The 19,244-nt window shown below is 37.4% G+C and overlaps 1 protein-coding gene across 1 annotated transcript in view; it reads left to right on the forward strand.

Annotated features, from left to right (window-relative positions):
• CDYL (chromodomain Y like) overlaps window positions 1-19,244 on the forward strand; it is a 109,530-nt gene that overhangs the window by 51,126 nt on the left and 39,160 nt on the right. The window contains exon 2 of the mRNA XM_005525317.3: window positions 468-1,134. Within this exon, the coding sequence (XP_005525374.1) occupies window positions 468-1,134 (667 nt within the window). The remainder of the gene's footprint in view (window positions 1-467; window positions 1,135-19,244) is intronic.

The raw sequence follows: 19,244 nt of genomic DNA on the forward strand, positions 1-19,244 counted from the left end.
TCACATATGCCTTATGCTAAGCAAGCATATTATTCAAACAATATCAAATTGATAAGTTTGGTAAGGTAAATACACTGTATTTATACAACATATTTAAACATGACTTCTATATGAGAGAGGGAAATCATGTCCGCATTTAAGTTGGCGCAAGAGTTTCTCTGAGGCCAGTGCTGACTGTCAATTTTAATATGTCATATTCAGATTCTTGTGTATGCAAAATACTTAGTGAAAAACAATTTTGATATTCTAGAGCAAGTTTTTGAGACAAAAGTAACAATCTGAAGTTAAAAGCAAGGGCTTTCCAGTCAGCAGTGAAAGACTGTAATACTATAGAGCTACAGTACAGAATTACAAAACTACAAGACTATTTTGTAATCTGTATACACTTAATAAGTTATTTACATGTAGGTCATTCTCTTGAGTTGTATATCTGCCCATGCCTAATGCTTATTTTTGCTTTTTAACAGGTAGAGAGAATTGTTGACAAGAGGAAAAACAAGAAAGGAAAAACAGAGTATTTGGTGCGATGGAAAGGATATGACAGTGAAGATGATACTTGGGAGCCAGAACAGCACCTTGTCAATTGTGAGGAATATATACATGAATTTAACAGACGCCACAATGAAAAGCAGAAAGAAACCACATTAACCAGGACAAACAGGACCTCTCCAAATAATGCCAGAAAACAAATTTCTAGATCTACCAATAGTTCTTTTACAAAGACATCTTCTAAATCTTTAGTTATGACTAAAGAACACGAGTCAAAAACTAGTCAGCTTTTTTCTGCCACACAGAAGTTCCGGAAAAACAATTCACCATCGCTTTCTGGACGTAAAAATATGGACCTTTCAAAATCAGGTATTAAAATCCTAGTGCCCAAAAGTCCAATTAAGAGCCGGACAACAGTTGATGGCTTCCAGAATGAAAGCCCAGATAAAATGGACCACATAGAGCAGGATCAAGACGACTCTGTAGCACCAGAAGTAGCAGCAGAAAAACCTGTGGGAGCTTTGTTAGGACCTGGTGCAGAGCGTGCTAGGATGGGGAGCCGACCAAGGATACATCCATTAGTGCCACAATTGCCAGTGCCAGTAACAGCCACAATGGCATCAGCATTAACAATAAATGGAAAAGGTAGGTGTATGAGTTGTCATTTTGGTGATTTTTCATTTGACTGGGGTTATTTTGCTGTTGAGATTCAGAGAAATTACCCACTCTGTTTCAGCCATGCTAAATCAACTCTGGAGAACTTCACTTTATATTACATAATTATATAACTACAAAGTAATTTCAAATTTTACCAGCTTTTGGTTTCCTTGGAGAGATTCATTGGTATTTGTGTTTTCAGAATCACCATAAGATACATCTGTGTTTGCCTTGACATTTTGTGGTACACATATTTAGTGTACCATTTCCAGATATTACATCATTGCTTTAAGTTTATTTAAATAGGTCAAATTTGGTATGAATGTTAGAAACATTAATGATGGGAAGAGACGAATGGTGTGAGAAGGGATTCTTCATAACAGTTTATATATCTATTTTGTTATAAATATTGCCTGGAGAAAAAACCTCTGAGAGTGATATTGCTTAAAAAGCAAAGTTAATAAGCTTTGTTTCTTTGAAAATTTGAGCCTGTTGTGGAAATACATATGCCTTCTGCCTGGATTGAAATTAGTTTTCATTATATTTTATCAATATTTTGTTGTTTATACCTCATTTGTTGTTGAGCACTTATTTAGGAGTGATGTCTGGCTTGCTGGCTCTTCCCAGTAGAGCACAGTTAGTTCAATTTCTGCTGTAAAATTTGTGACACTGAAGTAATCCAAACTGCTCTTCTAGGAGGGAGCTGTTTGTCCCCCATCCAGCTAAGACGCTTGTTTCAGATTTCTTGGTCTTTATTTTTGTGCCCCAAAGCTTTGTTTTTCCCTGACAGACTCAGTTGTGTGGTCACAAGTGTTCTCGAGTAAGCGTGCTTTTGAGGCTAAATTTCCAAGTTTAAATTTTGAAGTGAAGACTTCATCCTCAAATAAAACGCAGCAGGTCAAATGTGCAGGTGTGCTATTGATTACAGCTTGCTGGAAAAACTGTCTGGAATTTTTCAAGGACTGGGCCTGCCAAAAAACACACTTGGAGACACTGTATAGGGGAAAAAGCACTAAAAGACTTTGGCAGAGCTTGTGTTGGGTACCCCACTGTTGCTTGCATTACGATTTTCCAAAAGAACAGCTGCAGCCGGAGAGGTTGAGAAGCGGTGGACAAGGGAGGAATGTGTTCCTTGAGCTGTGGTGTCAGGTCATGGACCAACCCATTTTGCTGCAGATGAACTAGGTAACCATGGCAATGCACACAGGAATGCAAGGAATATCTCTTGCTTTGCATGGGCTAAAGAAGGAATGCAAATCTTAGAGGATGTAAATAAAGCTGAAGGGGAAGATGAAAGAGGTGCCAGCATGAGAGTTCTCTTAGTAGGTGAGGTAAAGGTGTGTGTTTTCACATGGGTTGGTTTTATGATAATTAATAGGCATTTTGGACTGTGGTGGGGTTCCTAGTGAAGTGATTGGTAAGTTCTGCCCTTGGCATCCTGTTTTCTGGCCTCATGGCATCCAGGAAAAATACCTGGGACACAAAGGACCTTTTTGGATAGATCAGATTAAATCATTCCCACCAACCTCTCACTTAGGTAACAGTGGTATGCAGAAAGGCCTGCAGAGGAAAGGGAGTGGCACAGAAGGTGTTAGGTGAGATACATGCCTGATTCACTGCTGTGTGAAAATTTCCTCAACTGCCACCACCTCCTTCAGCTCTTCCTAGGCATTTGTCTGGGCAACTAAAAAGGAAAGCTATTGACTGGCTCTAGGGATGATGGCAATACAAGAGTTTTCTCACACATGTTCACAGGATCCTAAGGTGTAGATCAAAAAAGGGGAGCCAAGGAGATAGTCACAATACGTAGTTGATGAAACATACACAATATGTTCCACCTTCTGTCTGCTGCTGGAGGCATATCAGTGCATCAACTGAGGCTTTCCCTGTCTGCCCTGATACACCACTGCCAATCCCCAAGCTGAGCTGCGCAATCTGCTGGGAAATGGATGCTAAATATCCATATTTATTGGGGTTTTATTTTGTTCACCTGCAGCACTTTTGGGGGTAACCTTCCAATCGTGCAATATTTCTGTGATTATAAAACTTGGAAAAAAAGTTGCAAAAGAAAAATACTTTGCACTTTTATCTGACATGTCTCTCTTCCTAACTTTTCAGGATTTCTTTGATGTATCTTCCTCATGGAAGCCCAGGCTCCAACTCAGCCATTATGCGTGGTCTTGAGTGGATTGATTTATTTAGGGGAGAAGCAAAGAGAGACAGCCTTATCTTCTAGAGCTCTCCTGGCCTTGGAGCTTCCTGAGCTGACATATTTGCTGTCTTTTCACTCCTTGAAGATTCATTCTTCTCCTTGCTGTTTTTATTTTTAACTTCACACTGCAACTCATTAAAAGTGTAGTAAATAGGTACTTCCCTCCCCTGCATGGGACTGCTGGAGTTCAGGATTCTGTTTTGCTCCTTACTCAGGACATTCCTTCAGTCTTAAATGGACACCTCATCACATTTTCAGCACGACCTCAGGAATCATATATCATGAGGAGTATTCATTGCACAGAAATGCATCTTCATATGCACCAGATCTGACATATTAATAATCCAGATGATAGATCTGGCATTTGGAGCACTCTTTCCAAACTTCCCACCTCCTCTGCATATACCTTCTGTTAATTTTAAGAATTCCTACTACCACTTGGAGGATGCTGTCAGGAAGACAAAAGCATGTTTTGAAAAATACTTGCTTGCTTGAGCTGGTTTAGGAATTTTTTATCAAGATGTTTTTGTTGGTAAACTGAATTAGTCAAAACAGAAGTCACTAGTTGTAAAGCATAATTTTGAAAGATTCTAGAAAAATACATATTATGCTTCAAAAGAATTTTAGACAGCTTTTTAAATTAAAACTGAATTACATTTTTTAAAGTAATACTGGAAAAATAATTCAAAGTTTCAACATGGAAACCGTGTTCCTGGTTTTGAGTACACTGCTATGACTGTTTTGAATAGTTTCAACTCAGGTTGATCTTTAAGTCCTACCTCAGGATGGTGAAACTCCTCAGTGTTTAGTCTGTTATTTGTTTTCCTCAGCCTTGATTTTGCCTTTTTTTTTGTTTGTTTCATTTATAAGAGAAGTGCATACCAAAAATCTGAGAAACATGTATACATATGAAAATGGCATGACAGCAATTACTAGGAAATATTAATGTTATTATAGCATTCAATCCTGCTTTTCCTGAGACAGACTTAAGTGGTGCAGTTTATGTTCCAAAATCTTACAGTCTCAGAAAAGGCAATCAGCAAATATCTGTATAACTATCCAGGGGTTCTGGGGAATAAAATAACAGTAAAGTTTACTCTGGGAGTTGGTGGTCTCAGCACACTGAAATCACACCCCTATCAAAAAGAATGTGTTGTTGTGTTGAATGTTCATATTTTAAAGGCTGGCCTTGAAAACTGAGTTAGTGGTGTAATATATATACAAGGCTAAGATTTAGGCTGATAGGTGTGGAAGAAGTGAGGACAGATCACTGAATTGAATATTGCTGTGGTTCTGGTATTTTGAAATATGTGGTGATTATCAGCTGTTTACTAAAAGTTAATAAAAGCAATCCTGAAATGGATTAACAAAATAGAAAGACACCACCAAATAAATGAAATGTTGTGGGAGAGATGTTAGTGGCACCTACAGTTAAGGTATATTACTCAAAACTAGGCTAGACAAAAAGGGGCTTTGTGTCTAAAACCAGATTCTGATACATTAAAAGTTTCTGAAAGTTTCCTTCATCGAAGTGGAATTAAAAAGTAACTTTGAAATCTTATTGCAAATGGTTTCAGTGTAGTATGGTGATAATAAACGGGTAAGTTTTATTTAATAGAGTGCACAAGAGAGGCTGTAAAGGGAATCTGATCTGTCAGTCACACAGGGCTAGAGAGTTGTCTTGAAATTTTGGAAAGGACCATAAGCCAGGGAAATGCCATTTCTTGGCAAATTCTAGTATTTTTTATTTTGGTTAACCTTATAGTTGCTACAGTTTTTATTCATGCTAGCAACATCCAACATGTGGATATAATTGCAAATAAATGCCAAGAGAGGGGAAATTTTGGGCAGAAGGGCATGCAAAGCTCAAAGTCTAAAATAAGGAAGATAAGCACATGTAGCTGCATATATTGTCAAAACTAGAATGAGGCAGGCTGGTGCTGGTGTATGGGAAGAGAAGAAATACAAGAAATGCAGTGAATTACATCACTTGTTAGTCAGACAAGCACCACCAGTGTGCACGGTGGCATTAGCATCTCCCTCCTTGCACGTATTAGTTCAGATGAACAACTTGTAGGAGCAGCAGGCTGACAATACAAAGATGCTTGCAGTGTAGCACCCTAGAAGGAACAAGGGTGTCTGCTGATTTTTTAGTTGGATAATGGTGCTGTTTTTATCTCAACACAATGGTATTGTCAGCAAAAGAAAAGCAGGCATCAGGAAAGAAAAAAAAAAAAAAAAGACTGAACTTAAGTTTTGTTTGTTACCTGTTTTCTCCTTTCCCCAAAGCAGTTTATGGGATTAAAACACAGATTTTGAAAAATGAAAATCCACTCAAACACCAGAGGAAAATAGTGTCTGCTTGGTTAAGTGTCTGATAGCTTTAGTCTCGAAAGGAATCAAGCAAGCATGGAAGGGATTATGGAGGCCACTGGAACTGAGAAACATCCGTTCTCAATGCAATACCAATCCCAGCTGAAAGGAGTTCAGTCCCTCCCTGTTCTTTATGGTGAGGGAAGCTCACACACTCCCTCCCAAATTCTCCCAGTTACTTTTTCACCTCTGCCTGTGTGTGCCTGGGTGTTGTGCTCTGCGTGAGGAATGGTCTGCTGTCACCAGCATAACCAGCCAAGTTCAAGAGTCCCTTGGGAAGAGCACAGCAGCTGACAGAGCTGTGAACCACAAAATTGTCCAGATGGACCAGAAGGCATGCATATAAACTGTCTGAAAAAGCAGAATTAAGAGAAGGGTTGAAGAAGTATGTTGCTGTGAATTTAGAGTACAACAAAAGGAAATTTTAGATGATGTGTTACAGAGTTTTTTTTATTTCTTTTTAGCATCCTGAAAGGATAGAAGCAGCTTTGAGCCCTCCTTTTGTTAGTTGGGAGATTTTTTGTGGTTAAGTAGTAAAATGTGATTTAAAAAAAAAAGCCTTAAGAGAAGAACTTCCTTTTTCAGTGTGTTTTGTACGTTGCACTTGGATGGTGGCTTGATCTCTTCTGAGTGATCTGGAAAGTGATTTGGAAAGGAACCAAATATTAGTGCAAATAAAAGCCTATGAAATGGGTTAAAGTCCTTTGCAAAACCCTCAACTTGTAAAATTACTGGTTAGACTTCTTTTTCAAATGCAGAGGTGTGTAATTTTCTATCTTTGGTTGTGTATCCAGTTAGCAAATCAGTAAAGAGTAAAGCAGTTTTCATTTAATCAAGCTTAAAGACACCTTTGAGTTGTTTTGTTTTTTTTCTCCAGAAGCTGAATTTTGTTTAGATTTTATTTTTTAAGAATTCGCATTATTATATCCCTTATACACTATATTGCAACATTTTAACCTAACATCAGTTTTTCCTTCTGTCTTGAAAAGTCATGTTCTTCAGCATCTTTACTCTTAACTAAAAATAATGTGAATTGTTGCTAATTTCTTGTTTATCTATGTTTTCTGGCTTAGTATAAATGCAGAAATTTTAAGCAGCATAGTAGAGTGCATGGTCTATGTCATGTGGACCATTGATCTGTTATTGTTCAGGCTTTTTGTCTTCCCTCTGCCCTATTGCTTCTGCAGTTTATAGTGCACGTTATTGTTGCTTTACATGGAGCTCCGGGGTTGAGAACTTGCTGTGAAAATCTCTTATCTTTAGAACTGTATTGGTTTATGTCAACAGATTATCATAATAATAGTAATCAGGATCTAAGTGCAGAGTTTGCTTTCATTTTAAGGCTTTATTCCTGAGAAACATAAGGCATAAGTGACTGGTTTCTTTCCTTTTCTGCCTTCTGCCATTCTCCAGTACTCAAAACGGAAATGTCTCCATTTGGATCGAGCATCCATCAATAGTTGGATGCTACATTGGTGTAGACTTTTAATGCAGCTGAGCTAGTGTGAAATGTAGTTACTTTGAAAAGAGTGATCCCTTTCCTTTCCCCAATCACAGGTATGTGGGATATATTTATAGATATGATTAATTTTATTTACATATATATACATGTAACCCACTGTTCCTTTAAGGGCAGGCTTATTTTTATCAGCCTTATGGAAGTGACAGTAAGGTAGAGGACATGGCCTTGGGAAAGGAGATGGACATATACATTTTCCCTTTCTTAATTCTGTCCCTGTAAAACCTTTAAAGGAAATTCTGAATCAATCATATTTAAAAAAACAAAAAGAAAAGGGTAAGAAATTTCCTAATAAATTCTGTTTACACATAAGAACCTCAGCCTAAGTTGCTAGAAAAAATCCTGTGTTGTTCTCACTGGCATTTGTATTACAGCTGTAGCCCACTGGTAAACAAAAAAGCTCATGGTTGTGCAGTTCCTCTGATGTTAAATCATTTTACATGAGCTGAGGATCTGGAGTCCCAGTCTCTCTTGACTGAGTGCTGAGATAGGGTCAGTAATGATCTGCCATTACATTCTACAGCACATGTGCCAGCATGAGACAAAAGTAAATTCTGAGGACAGGTTTGTCACACCTGCTGTGCCAAATCTTAGGAAAGACGAAGCACAATGAAGCAGAGCCTCAGTTTACAAGGCACCCTTTCAACCTACTTTACATACATCTGCACAGGGAAAGTGTGGTGAAGATCAGACTGAATGATAGAACAAAAATGTTGAGCTAGATACTTTTTTAGCCAACATTGTCAAAATTGTAGAACTTCAGAGTAGCTTTTGAAATGTGAAGTGCATTCAGAAAAACTCATGTGATGCCTTTTTCAGTTTTGCCTGGTAGAGTAACTAGCCACTTTTTTTGTTTCTTGCTGTTTCAATTTTTGAAAAGCTTTCATCTCCCATCTCTGTTAAAGTTGTGAAGTGGATGGAACATATGTTTGCTAAGGCACCTGTCATTATGAATCTGTGTTCTCTTGAAAAGGTGATTAATCTTAATAGTTTGATGCAAAAATCCATTAAAAAACTCAACTAAAACAAGTGTAATGTGGTTTCTGGAAGAATTGCCTAGATCACATTGTCTATGTAAAATAAAATCAACCAAACATCCTCACAGAGAGGATGTCCCAGTCTTACAGGTGGGATAAAATATCAATAAAATAAGACAAAGCTCTGAAATTATTTGTTTACACCAATGCTTGTGAAAGAGAGAAAATTTTTATATTTAAGAAGATGCAAAATTAAGATTGAAAACCAAGTTTTTTTAAGGCCAGTTGTTGGGATAACACCTGGATACATTCTTGAATGTTACAGGTGTTCATAAAAATACCTTTTATTTCTATATTTACATACATATATGTATATATATCTATTATATTGTCCTAGAATAACTCTACTTCATACCCAGCCAGAGAAATTTCAGTATTCAAGGAAGCATAACCATGATCTGGGGCTGCTGCTGTGAGTTACTGATAGTAATACAATGAAGTACTGTTATTTAAAAGAAAATAAATGCAGAAGCTGTATGTTTGTAATACTGTATACATTTTTTCCAACAAGAATATCTACATTATCTGCTCTACATACCATTTATGTTGTAAACTTATTTAAGAACACACACTGAAATACATTAGGTCACAAATCATCAAACAGTTAATTCTTCTGTAGTAACTATTTTCTTAGTTTTACAATCTCAGAATGCATAAAAAGGCTTTTCTCTTTTGTCTTTTTGGCTTTAGTAAGCAAGTGTAATTTAAAATGCTTTAAAGTTTATTATGTTTTAGATGCCTTTAAGAAACAAAGGCAAATCATAAACATTGGCACTTTGAACTATAATATTCTTAATTTAAGTGCATCTGAAAACTGGGAAGTCCTAAAATTTAATGTGGGAGAAGAGGAGGAAAAACAGCATCATACTATTGTGTTAAGAGTTCTTTAAGCATCTTATTGAAATATGAATAAAGAAATAGAGACTGTCATCTACTTTCTTTGAAAATATTCCTTGAAAGAGGCAACCAAAGAAAGTAAGAAGTTGTGCTTCAAAAGACTGCTCTGAAACTGACTGGAAAGAAGGAAAACAGTAGGCTTAGTGGTTCATTGTAGTTATATCACAAAGTTGACAGTGGGATCTGTGCTTACTTATAGTTAGGGGTCACTTTTTAAAAAAGTGTTGCAGTGAGCAGCAAAGGTACAAAACTTACAGAGAAACACTTTATTGCTTAAGGTACAAGAAAACATAAATTTCAGAGGGATATACCTAAAGCATGAGGCTAAGTGAAGTGATGAACAGCAGGAAGGTAACTTAAACTGATCATTTTTCTTGCTAACTCCTAAAGAAAATTTTTAGTCTGGGATGAAGATAGGAATGCTTGAACACTGCTAAGGGCAACTTCAAGAAGACTTGGCCTAATATCGGACTAAAGAAGCTCTCAAAGTTTCTGTGTTTGTCACACACATTTGTCATTACTCTTAGTCACACCTGGTGTGTAGTGAACCTGTAGATAACACATTGGCTGGCACAATGTCTTCCGTGTCTTAGCACTGCTGTCCTTTGGATTTCAGCTTGAATTCCTGTGTTGTTGGAAAGATGGGCTGGAATGAGAGGGAACAGGGTAAGTGGCTTGCAAGGTCCATATAAGAGGTGTCTCAGTGTATTCCAGTGCATAGACAGTTGGGGAATCTAGGCCAAGCCGTTGATGAAAGCTGGTACAACAGGAACAAAGAGGATATTAAGTAATTTGTTAAAAAATCCTGTATCTAAATAAATTTGTTTATTTGGAGAATAAACAAATTATAGACGTGATGGAATAATGACTGATGTAGTTGGAAATTTCTATTCTGGAATTGAATGAATAAGACAAGGAGACTTCTAGAAAAATCAAAGGGGGTATCAAATTCAGAAGAAAAAGATTTAGTTATACCTTTAGTTTTAGCTTTCTTTTAGTCCTGAGACCTACTTGCTGAAACAAGTTTTGAGTCCAAGAGAGGGAGGTAATGGCCATTTAAAAAAATCCCCAGGCATTTATGAGAATAATGCAAATATACCGTATTTTTTGGCCTGGTATAGTTTCACAAAGAATGTAAATTCTCTTTCCCCAGAAATAAGGAAGTGTTTTATGACATATCTGAAAATTGTAATTCAGTCATTTTTAATATGTTTTTCTGCATTGTTAGCCAGTAGTATTTGTGGAATTATTATCTTAAATATTATTCATAGAATTAGCTTTTTACTGTGCAGAGTTCAGAGACTAATCGTTGCTCTGTTAGGGCATCAGGATAGGCACTGGAAAAGCAGTGAGAAGGTGGAGCTCTGGTCAGGTTCCTGCTGAGATCCTTATGTGAAGCACACTTCCTTTACAAAGCTTGCTTATAGAAATATATAAAACAATCATTTTAGAAAAAAAAAAAAAAAAGTTTCAAAGTTTAGATGCTTTAGGAAAAGAACACTGATTGTCACTTGTCCCCTTTTGGTTTGGTATAGTCAGCTCAAAGCCCTGTCCAGTGTAAACAAAGTTTTTGTGTTGTATTCTCCCCTCATCCATTGGTTTTCTGGATGGATTTCAAATCCAAACTTCTGAGAAATACAGGAATGAGTTGAAAGCAACAGTAAATGCAAAACTTATTTTACCAGACATAACACTTTATTGAAAGTGTTAATTTAAAACATTTTTCAGCAATATCCTCTCAGGGCTTCTCTCAAAGTTGGTAAGTGTGTAAAGTTTTATGTGCAGCAGTGCAGGGTAACACCCTTTACCACGGAATTCAAAGATAATGGGGTTTTTCTTACATTAGTACAAGCAGGCAAATTCAATATGGTCATAATGGGTATTTCAAACAACTTACTGTGTGGTTTGTGATTTTCTGTTTCAGTTTCTGCGTTCTTTAGAGAATAATCTATACCTTCCGTGCATGGGTAGGCAATTAGCTTTAAAACGTGTTTTAAAAATTTAAAAGTTTATACAAAACACAAGTTACATCTTTGCTATTATTGAAATCTAGTGGGGCATTTTGTTTTCTCGGGTTTTTTCACATTGATAGTGCTTTTTGTTCCATTAGCTTTATTGGGTCCTGTATAGTCAGTCAGGTTTGGAAAGGGTTTTTACAAATTATCTTTCTGAGCACAGACAATGGAGCAGTGGAAAAAAAAAACTTTTTAAATAGGTGAGAGCGAGAAAAAAAAAGAAATTTAAACATTTCTTAGTCCATGTCCTTGTTGGACATTTAAAAACTGTCTGGTTTCACCATTTAAAAAATGGTAAGAAGTGAACAAATTAGAAATCTTGCCATTAATATGTATAATATTAATATGTATTGTGTAATAACTATAATAAGAGAATGAGTTTTCTCAAATGGTAGTTTAGTACCAGACAGTAATGATAGGAAATGGAGGTCTTGCCCAAACCATGGGTCAGGAGCCAGGACCTCTTCTAAAAGAAATACTCTGAAAATACAATGAAAATAGGGTTTTCTGAACTTGATTTATTTTCTTCTCTTAAGAATTAGAGGGAATGTCTATTTCAAAGATTTTCTTTCTCTTTCTGGAATGCTTGATTCCACAACCCTTTAGATGCTCTAACGAAAAAGTAACAAGTAACAAGTGTATTATGTTTCATCAGCTTTGAAAGCGATGGCTGAAATTATTCAGGTATGAGTTCCTTTAACACACATAAAAAACAAATGCTGTGGTTTTTTTTATTTTTCAGATTGGTGGGTTTAGGAACTTGTTATGTTTATTGATCTCATGGAAAAATGCTGATGCTTTCCATTCAGATTTCTTTTTGCATTTCCAAATACAGACGTAACTAGCTAACATTAAAGACTGAGCACTAGGTCTTCTGATAAAAGTAATACAAGCTGAAACAATTAGTATTGCCCACTGATCCTTATTTTTCAGCTTGCTGTGAAACTTTGAGGAAGAAAATAAACTTGTTACAATATGTTAATACTAGAAAAAAGAAAGGACCTCAGAGCAAAATATCTTAAGTTTTACCCTGGCACAGTGGTCATCTTCAAGGAATCATTGTTCCTTTCTTATATCTTGTAATAGGGGCTCCCTGCTACTGTTTTGTTGGCATAGTCCAGTTTGAAATGTCATTTTGTAGTTTAATAAGGTATATTAGTAGAGTAGTGATTAGTGCATGACATGTTAAGTAGTCTGTTCTCTATTAAATGTATTGGGCGTGTTAGTAACACACAGTTCTAAAAAACAGTAATAAACTCTAGAGTCTTTTCAGTTAAAGTGTTATATGAAATTACAGAAATTTTCACCGCACTATAGTGTATTATAAATTATAAACCTTATAGGCTACTGTAGTACAGATAGGACAAATACATACATATGTTCAGGTTAAAAAGGGAATAATAATAAATAACATCTATTTCAGGATAAATCTGTATAAAAAAGTCAGTGGGTCTGTAGTTGACCTGATACTAACATCTCTATACTTTTCCTTTTGTATTTTGTCTAATGTTTTAGTACTTAGCCAGTGTCAGCATTAGCTATACTACGATCTTCTATCAACTCAGTCAAATTCAGTGATCACATTTTCAAACATTGCAGTCCTTTTACGTGTTGGGGTTTTTTAAATATACTTAAATATTATCTTATCTTTCTCCTGTAAGTACTACATACTACTATACTTTCTGGACAGGCCTCATACTCTTTGAAGGCTAAAAAGAAAAATTCAGCATTCTGAGGCACTTTTAGATTCGCCTACACAGAAGTGAGATATACAGCACTGTGTCAGGGTTAGGGAAGGCCCTTGGGGAGGCTGTTGAAATCTTTGGAAAACTGAAACACTCCAGCATCCCTGGCAATCCTCAGAAGTTCAGGAGGATTTCTGTTGGTTGCAGGATGATATGAACTGCTACATGATCTTTGTGTGCTTTCACAGACCTTGTTTATAGGTCAGTAAATTCCTTGGTATGTGTCCAGTTTTCACAGATACTCTTGCAATTCTGCTCTAATTGTGTTCTGATTTCATTTATGAGTAAAATGTTTTTTAGAGGGTGAAGTTAGGTAGGCAAATTGGTTTATATTATTTAAGTTTCTTTTAATTTAGATTTTTCAGAAATTGCTGTGAAATCCTAGAACTGCTCTGCCCAGTGTTTGTTGTACATCAGATCAGTCTCATTTACGTCTTTTAGATACTGTGAAATAACTGTTTTGAACAAATCAACAAATTAAATGTTAAAAAGTACTGCTTTGTAATATCTCTGCTACTGATAGCCTTGGCTGCACTGGTCACAGTATTGTAGTTTGGGATCCTACTGAGCACACTGAAGGTTAACATTAAGACAAATGTTTTAAATTTTAGAAGAGAAAACTTCAGCTTGCTCAGAGCTTGGTTGTGAGGGATTCTGTAGGAAGCTTCCATGGAGGATAAAGGAGACAGCAAGTACTGGGTTTTTTTCAGGAACGCTCTCCTAGAAGCACAAAAACCCTTTAAAGGGTTATTATAACCTTGAAAAAAACCCCAAACTTTTTTCATGCCCTTTAAAGGTGAGGGAAGTAGGGAGATACCTCCTTGGTTTAACTGCGAGCTTTTGAGTCTGTTCAAAGCCAGGAGAAGTGCACCATAGATGGAAAAGCAGACGGACACCCAGTGAGAACTACAAGAACATTGCCAGGATATGCAGAGATGCAGTTTGACAAGCAAAAGCTCAAATTGAAATTGGCCAGAGATGTGAAAAACTGCAAGAAAGGGTTCTTTAGGAAAGAAAACAACAAGCAGAAGGAAAATACTGGCCCACAGTTAAACAGGGGAAGTGAACAGTCGCCAACAGTACTGGAAAGGCAGAGAGGTTCTCAACACTTTCTTCACCACCATCTTTACCCACGCTGCTGGATCCCTGGCCGGGGGAACAAAAATCCAGGTGGATGCAAATACAGACCCTCCATCAGTGAAGGAAGAGTTGGTGTGTGACCTGTCACAGGAATTAGACCCATACACACTGATGGACCCTGTCACTGTCCACCAGAGGTGTAAGGAGGCTGCTGACATCACCATAAAGCCACTCTCCATAATTTTAGAGAAGTCAAGGACTTGTGGAGATTAGGGATGTCCCAGAAAACTGGAAGAAGGCAGATGTCACTCCCATCTAAAAGAAAGGCTTACAGGAGAATCCAGGAAATTATAAGCCCCATCAGTCTAACGTCAGACCCTGGGAAAGTGATGGAATGAGTCCTACTGGGAGCCAAGAGCAAATCTTGCTTGACAAACCTGTCCACCTTCTATGACAAAGTAACCTGCTCAGTGGATGTGGGAGGTGAGCGGTGGCATTGCCTACCTGGGTCTCTCTAGGGTTTCCAAGTACAGCCTCCTCCTAAAAGAAACTGATGTGTGACAGTCTGGCCTGGAATCCTGTGTAAGGAAAACATAATCCAGGAGTACGTCATAGGCTGGGATCTACCCAGCTGAGGGGCAGCTGGGTCACAAGAGGAAAACTTTTCACAATGAGAACAATCAGCCAGTGGGATAATCTCCCCAGGGAAGTGGTGTATTCCCCAGCATTGGACACATTCAAGAATCAGCAAGATTTCACAGCAAGGTCTTCTTGTCCAGCCGTGCTTTTGCAGGGAAGATTGGACCAGAAGATCCTTGAGGTCACTTCCAACGTGGTGTTCTGAATCTGTGGTACTGTTTCAGTGATGAAGTTTCTAATACTTAGGCATTTAGTTGATTCGTTTAAAATTAATTTGTATATTTAAAATGTGGTGTAAGAAGCTGAAGGTTTATGAAGAAAAATATACAATTGGAATTTTGTTGACAGAATATCTACATTAATGGAAAAAATAGCTAAAGTTAAGATAAAGCCCATTGGAGGAACAGGTGAAAATGGGATTGTACTCTAATCTTCCCTTCATGGAGGATGTAATGCCCTCCTTCACTTCTGAATTTTTGTAACCACAGTAAATTGTAATATCCTTAGTTAGCACAGGAATCCAAACTAGTTTTTGTTGTCATCAATGATCAAATAAAAGACTAAAGCCAAAAAGTGACTACCTTGATTTCAGTATTTCTCAGTTATAGTAGATGAGGGGGGAAATACTTTTTGTTATTGTCTTTTTCAGTTACAGTACTGGAAAGAACAACAGCATCATTCCACTTGCTTGGAGGAATTACTTTCTCGCTAATTACATTTTTATATATGTTACATAATTTGCTGTAACCATTCATTTCTCCAACTATCTTTTTTCACACTCACAAACAGTAACCAGGCTAATCTCTGAAAACACAGGAAATCTTGGGCCCAGCAAGTGGGTTTTACTACTAACTTGAGGACAGGAGGCCCAGACTCCCAAGTCTTCATTTTCTTTTTATCTTAGTATCACATGAGATGCACATTCAGAATTTGGTTTGGGTTTGTTTTGTTTTGTGGGTTTTTTTTTTTTTAGGAAAAAGTTAAGAAGTGCAGACAGGTTTGAATAGCCCTACCAGCTGGTTTGCTAGGTTTTCACTAGTGTTGAGCAGCTAGTTGGCTGAATTTCCATGGGATTAGTTGTGGGAGAGCCAGGCCATGGAGGGAAAGTGCAGCTTGGTAGCTCCTTCATATGGAGCTGTTGGAGCTCAGTCATCATCTCAGCTGTTGTCTCTTTCCCAAAAGGGGACAGAGAACACAAAATCAGACCAGCTGGCAATGCTTGGAACTACTCTTCAGTATGAAGAACTATGGGATAAAAACTGTACAAGTATGAAAAATTGAATTTTCAGTCTTCTTTCCAACCTCCGGTGATATTTAGGTACCTGCTAAGCCTCTTCAGCATTCTGGATATAGCAAGGAGGAAAGCAGTGATGCAGGCTAATCTTCACAAGGGCACTGGAGTTGGGCAAAATCATCTAAATAATAATGGTCCAAACTCTTAAAAATACGAATTACACACATGTAAATAAAACCTAGCTTTTATTCTCTTACTCATGTTCAGACACAACAAAATAAAGTGAGAGTAAGTAATTGGTAAGAAATGGATGTTCACACTGAAACTAGTTTAGATTTACCTACCAATTTACCCTTATAAATATAAGAAGAGAAAGAGGGTGACAAAATTTCTTTGTAATACTAATACAATTTTGTAAATTTTATCACCCTGTCTTGCCAATGGAAGAAATGAAAGGCATAGGGGAGAGGAGTGGGAAGGACCTCCTTTTACAGAGATTGGAAGCTGATGATCTCAGGCAGGGTGCAGGCGTTGAAAAGAAACTGGAAACACTGGCAGGAAAAGAAAGGGACCTTAGAAGTTTAATGTGATTTCAGTGACTGCTGAATTTGAACTGCCTTGGTAAAGTGCATAACTTACAAATTCCTTGAGTTGGCATTAGTATTCTTTCAATGTGCCCTTATTTAAAAATAAAACCGGTAAATTGTTAAATTATTAGAAAATATTAGGACTGTGCACATTCTTCATGCAGAAGATTCTAAAATTACTTTAGTTTGTGGGAGTCCCTTATATTTTAATTATATGTTGTATGAGGCTGTAATGAGAGGATGACTCACTTTTGGTGTACTGCATTGTACCATTGTGTGGCAAATTAACCTCAGTACATCAATACACTTGGATATGTATGACTTCCCTATTAAAAGGAAAACATGTAGTATCTATCAAAGATGGCACACAGTGGTCTCTGAGTTGAGGTGTGAAGGAGGAAGGTCAGGAGAGAGGGAAGTATTTGATAGTACTTGACTTCCTTCTAAATTGCATTTTGTCTGCATGAAGTGATAACATTTTCTTTAACATGATATCCTTCTACAAGTCTTTGTGGTGGTTGCTTAGGCTTTGCAATGAATGGAGATTAAAGGTCATGATTCAGCAGGAATTACATAAAAACTTTGTATGAAAGCCATCAGCAGTGTCACACAGAATCCTACAATACAGTGATTGCATGGCAGTATTACTAACACTTTCTGACAAGATCTCTTGTCTTTTGTTCTCCTTTGTATAAATACAAAAAATTGTGTTAGGCACTTCTGAGTAACCATAGGTCATGGGGCTTGTCTATCAAATGTGCTTGTCAGCACAGAGGCTGCAATTTGTAATATTTTTTTCCCGCAGTTGGAATGGCTTTTTTATATAACATTTTAAGTCAAAAGACACTGAGGTCATCTAGTCTGTGTTCCAGTGCATTACAAGTCATTACATTTCATCACTTACTCTGTATCCTGTGTTAGCTTCAGTTAGCCTCGAGTATTATCAGACTCTGGAGACTGAATTTTTGTTTGTCACTTAATGATGAATAGCAGGGAGTTGATTAGAAAAAATATGCTCAGATGAAAATACTTGTTTTTTGTGTCATGTTCTGCATAACATCTTGAGAGGATGCCATCTGCTTCTGAATAAATAAATAAACTAGATTCCTATTAAAAGAGCTTGCTTGCAGAAAAGCAGCTTATGTTTCAGTCATGTACACATAGCCCAGCTTTGGTAATGTGCCCTCCAAACACTTCCTTCTGGCAACCTCTGCTCTTCCCACCAAGACCCATGCAGATTGTTACGCCTCCCTGAATGCCTGAGTGTGCTGACAATGAAAAGCTGTGTAGGCTGGTTATTAAAACTTCGGCTGAGGTCATCCTAATAAAGGGCTTGCCTTTGCTGTTTGTAATTTCTTCCTTTAGCCTCCATCTCAGCTGAGGATGAGAGTAGACGTAGACTTACATGATACCTTGGTAGACCTCTGCAGCTCAAATTCCAGACTTTCTCTTGGATATATAAGCTCAGTTGGCATAAGGGCCTTGATGAATACAAGAGAAGAGTGAGATTTTTTTAAATTGCTGTTTCACCCAGTAACAAAAAGGGATTGGGGTTGTTTTGTTTTGTTGTGATCTTTTTGTGATTCGTTTCTGTGGCAATTGTCTATAGACTAGCATATCACCAGTGATACTTTTTAATTTTCAATGTGTCAGGCTGAGCTGTAGTCTGAAAAGAGACCTGCAGGGAGATCCAGTGTGAATAGATTTTAAGACAGAAGGTCTCACAAACACATTGCTTTTTTTTTTCTCTTTGCATTGTCTACGCTGTGAAGTTCTTAAAAAGTAAGGAAAATTTTAAACGTCTTCTTCAGTTTCATTCAGTCTGTTTGTTGTATGCAGCCTCTTCAAAATCTTCATTATGTACTGCTTTCTTGAAGAGGAGAAATGCAGCCACAGGTTTCTGTTAGGCAACCTAGCCCAAGCCATACTTTCCTCCCTATGAAGTACTGAGGTTAAACATTAAGTAGAAGTGCTTCCTTACATTTGCTTGCACAATGTCTTTTTTCCTTCTATCTGTCCCACTTATCACTCCATGGTTTTGGCTGCTTGTTCTTGTCCATATCCTTTACTTTGTGACAGCCTATTTAAAGGGACTGAGCACGGGCTGAAACCAGCAGGCAGCAGGGTAAAACAGGACCTTGAAACTGCAGTGCTGATTACTGAAGCATGCCCTAGGTGTATTTTAAAAAGCTTTAGTTTTTCTTTTTTTCCTCCTAAAAATAGCTGGTAAAGTGGTGGGGAAGGTTACCAAAGTTGATTTCATCACTGAGCAAAAACCCTTATTACAATGAGCAGAGATACAGAGACAACTCTGAGGCCCCCTAATTAACAATCTTTGAGTTGCCCATAACCTGATGCAATAAACCAGTCTGCTATCCCCCTGTAGATGCAATCAGCGTCACTAAGCAGCTTCTTCAAATACTGGCAATATGTAATATATGAACATAGAAACCTCTGAACTCTTACAGCAGTAGAAGGATTGTTTTATATCTCAATTCAGCTAATACAGAGCCTTTTTAGTGACAGTTTAGTTTAGCAATTTCCATTGTTTGCATTGGCAGCGGTATCCCTGTGAATGATAAGAACAAAAGTACCTGACTCAAACCTTTGCCTCAGATGAGAAGTTTGTAATTCAGACCCAGCAAAATGTGGCCTGGACCATTAGCTTGTGTCACTTTCTGGAACTATTGAAGGAAGTTGCCTTTTGACATAATTTAGAAAAATGTGATAGCAGGTCACAGAGAGACAGGCTAAACAAAT

This window comes from Pseudopodoces humilis, chromosome 1 (assembly GCF_049639895.1).
Source record: "Pseudopodoces humilis isolate 2021_Gansu_Grassland_sample_001 chromosome 1, ASM4963989v1, whole genome shotgun sequence".
Classification (NCBI taxonomy): domain Eukaryota; kingdom Metazoa; phylum Chordata; class Aves; order Passeriformes; family Paridae; genus Pseudopodoces; species Pseudopodoces humilis.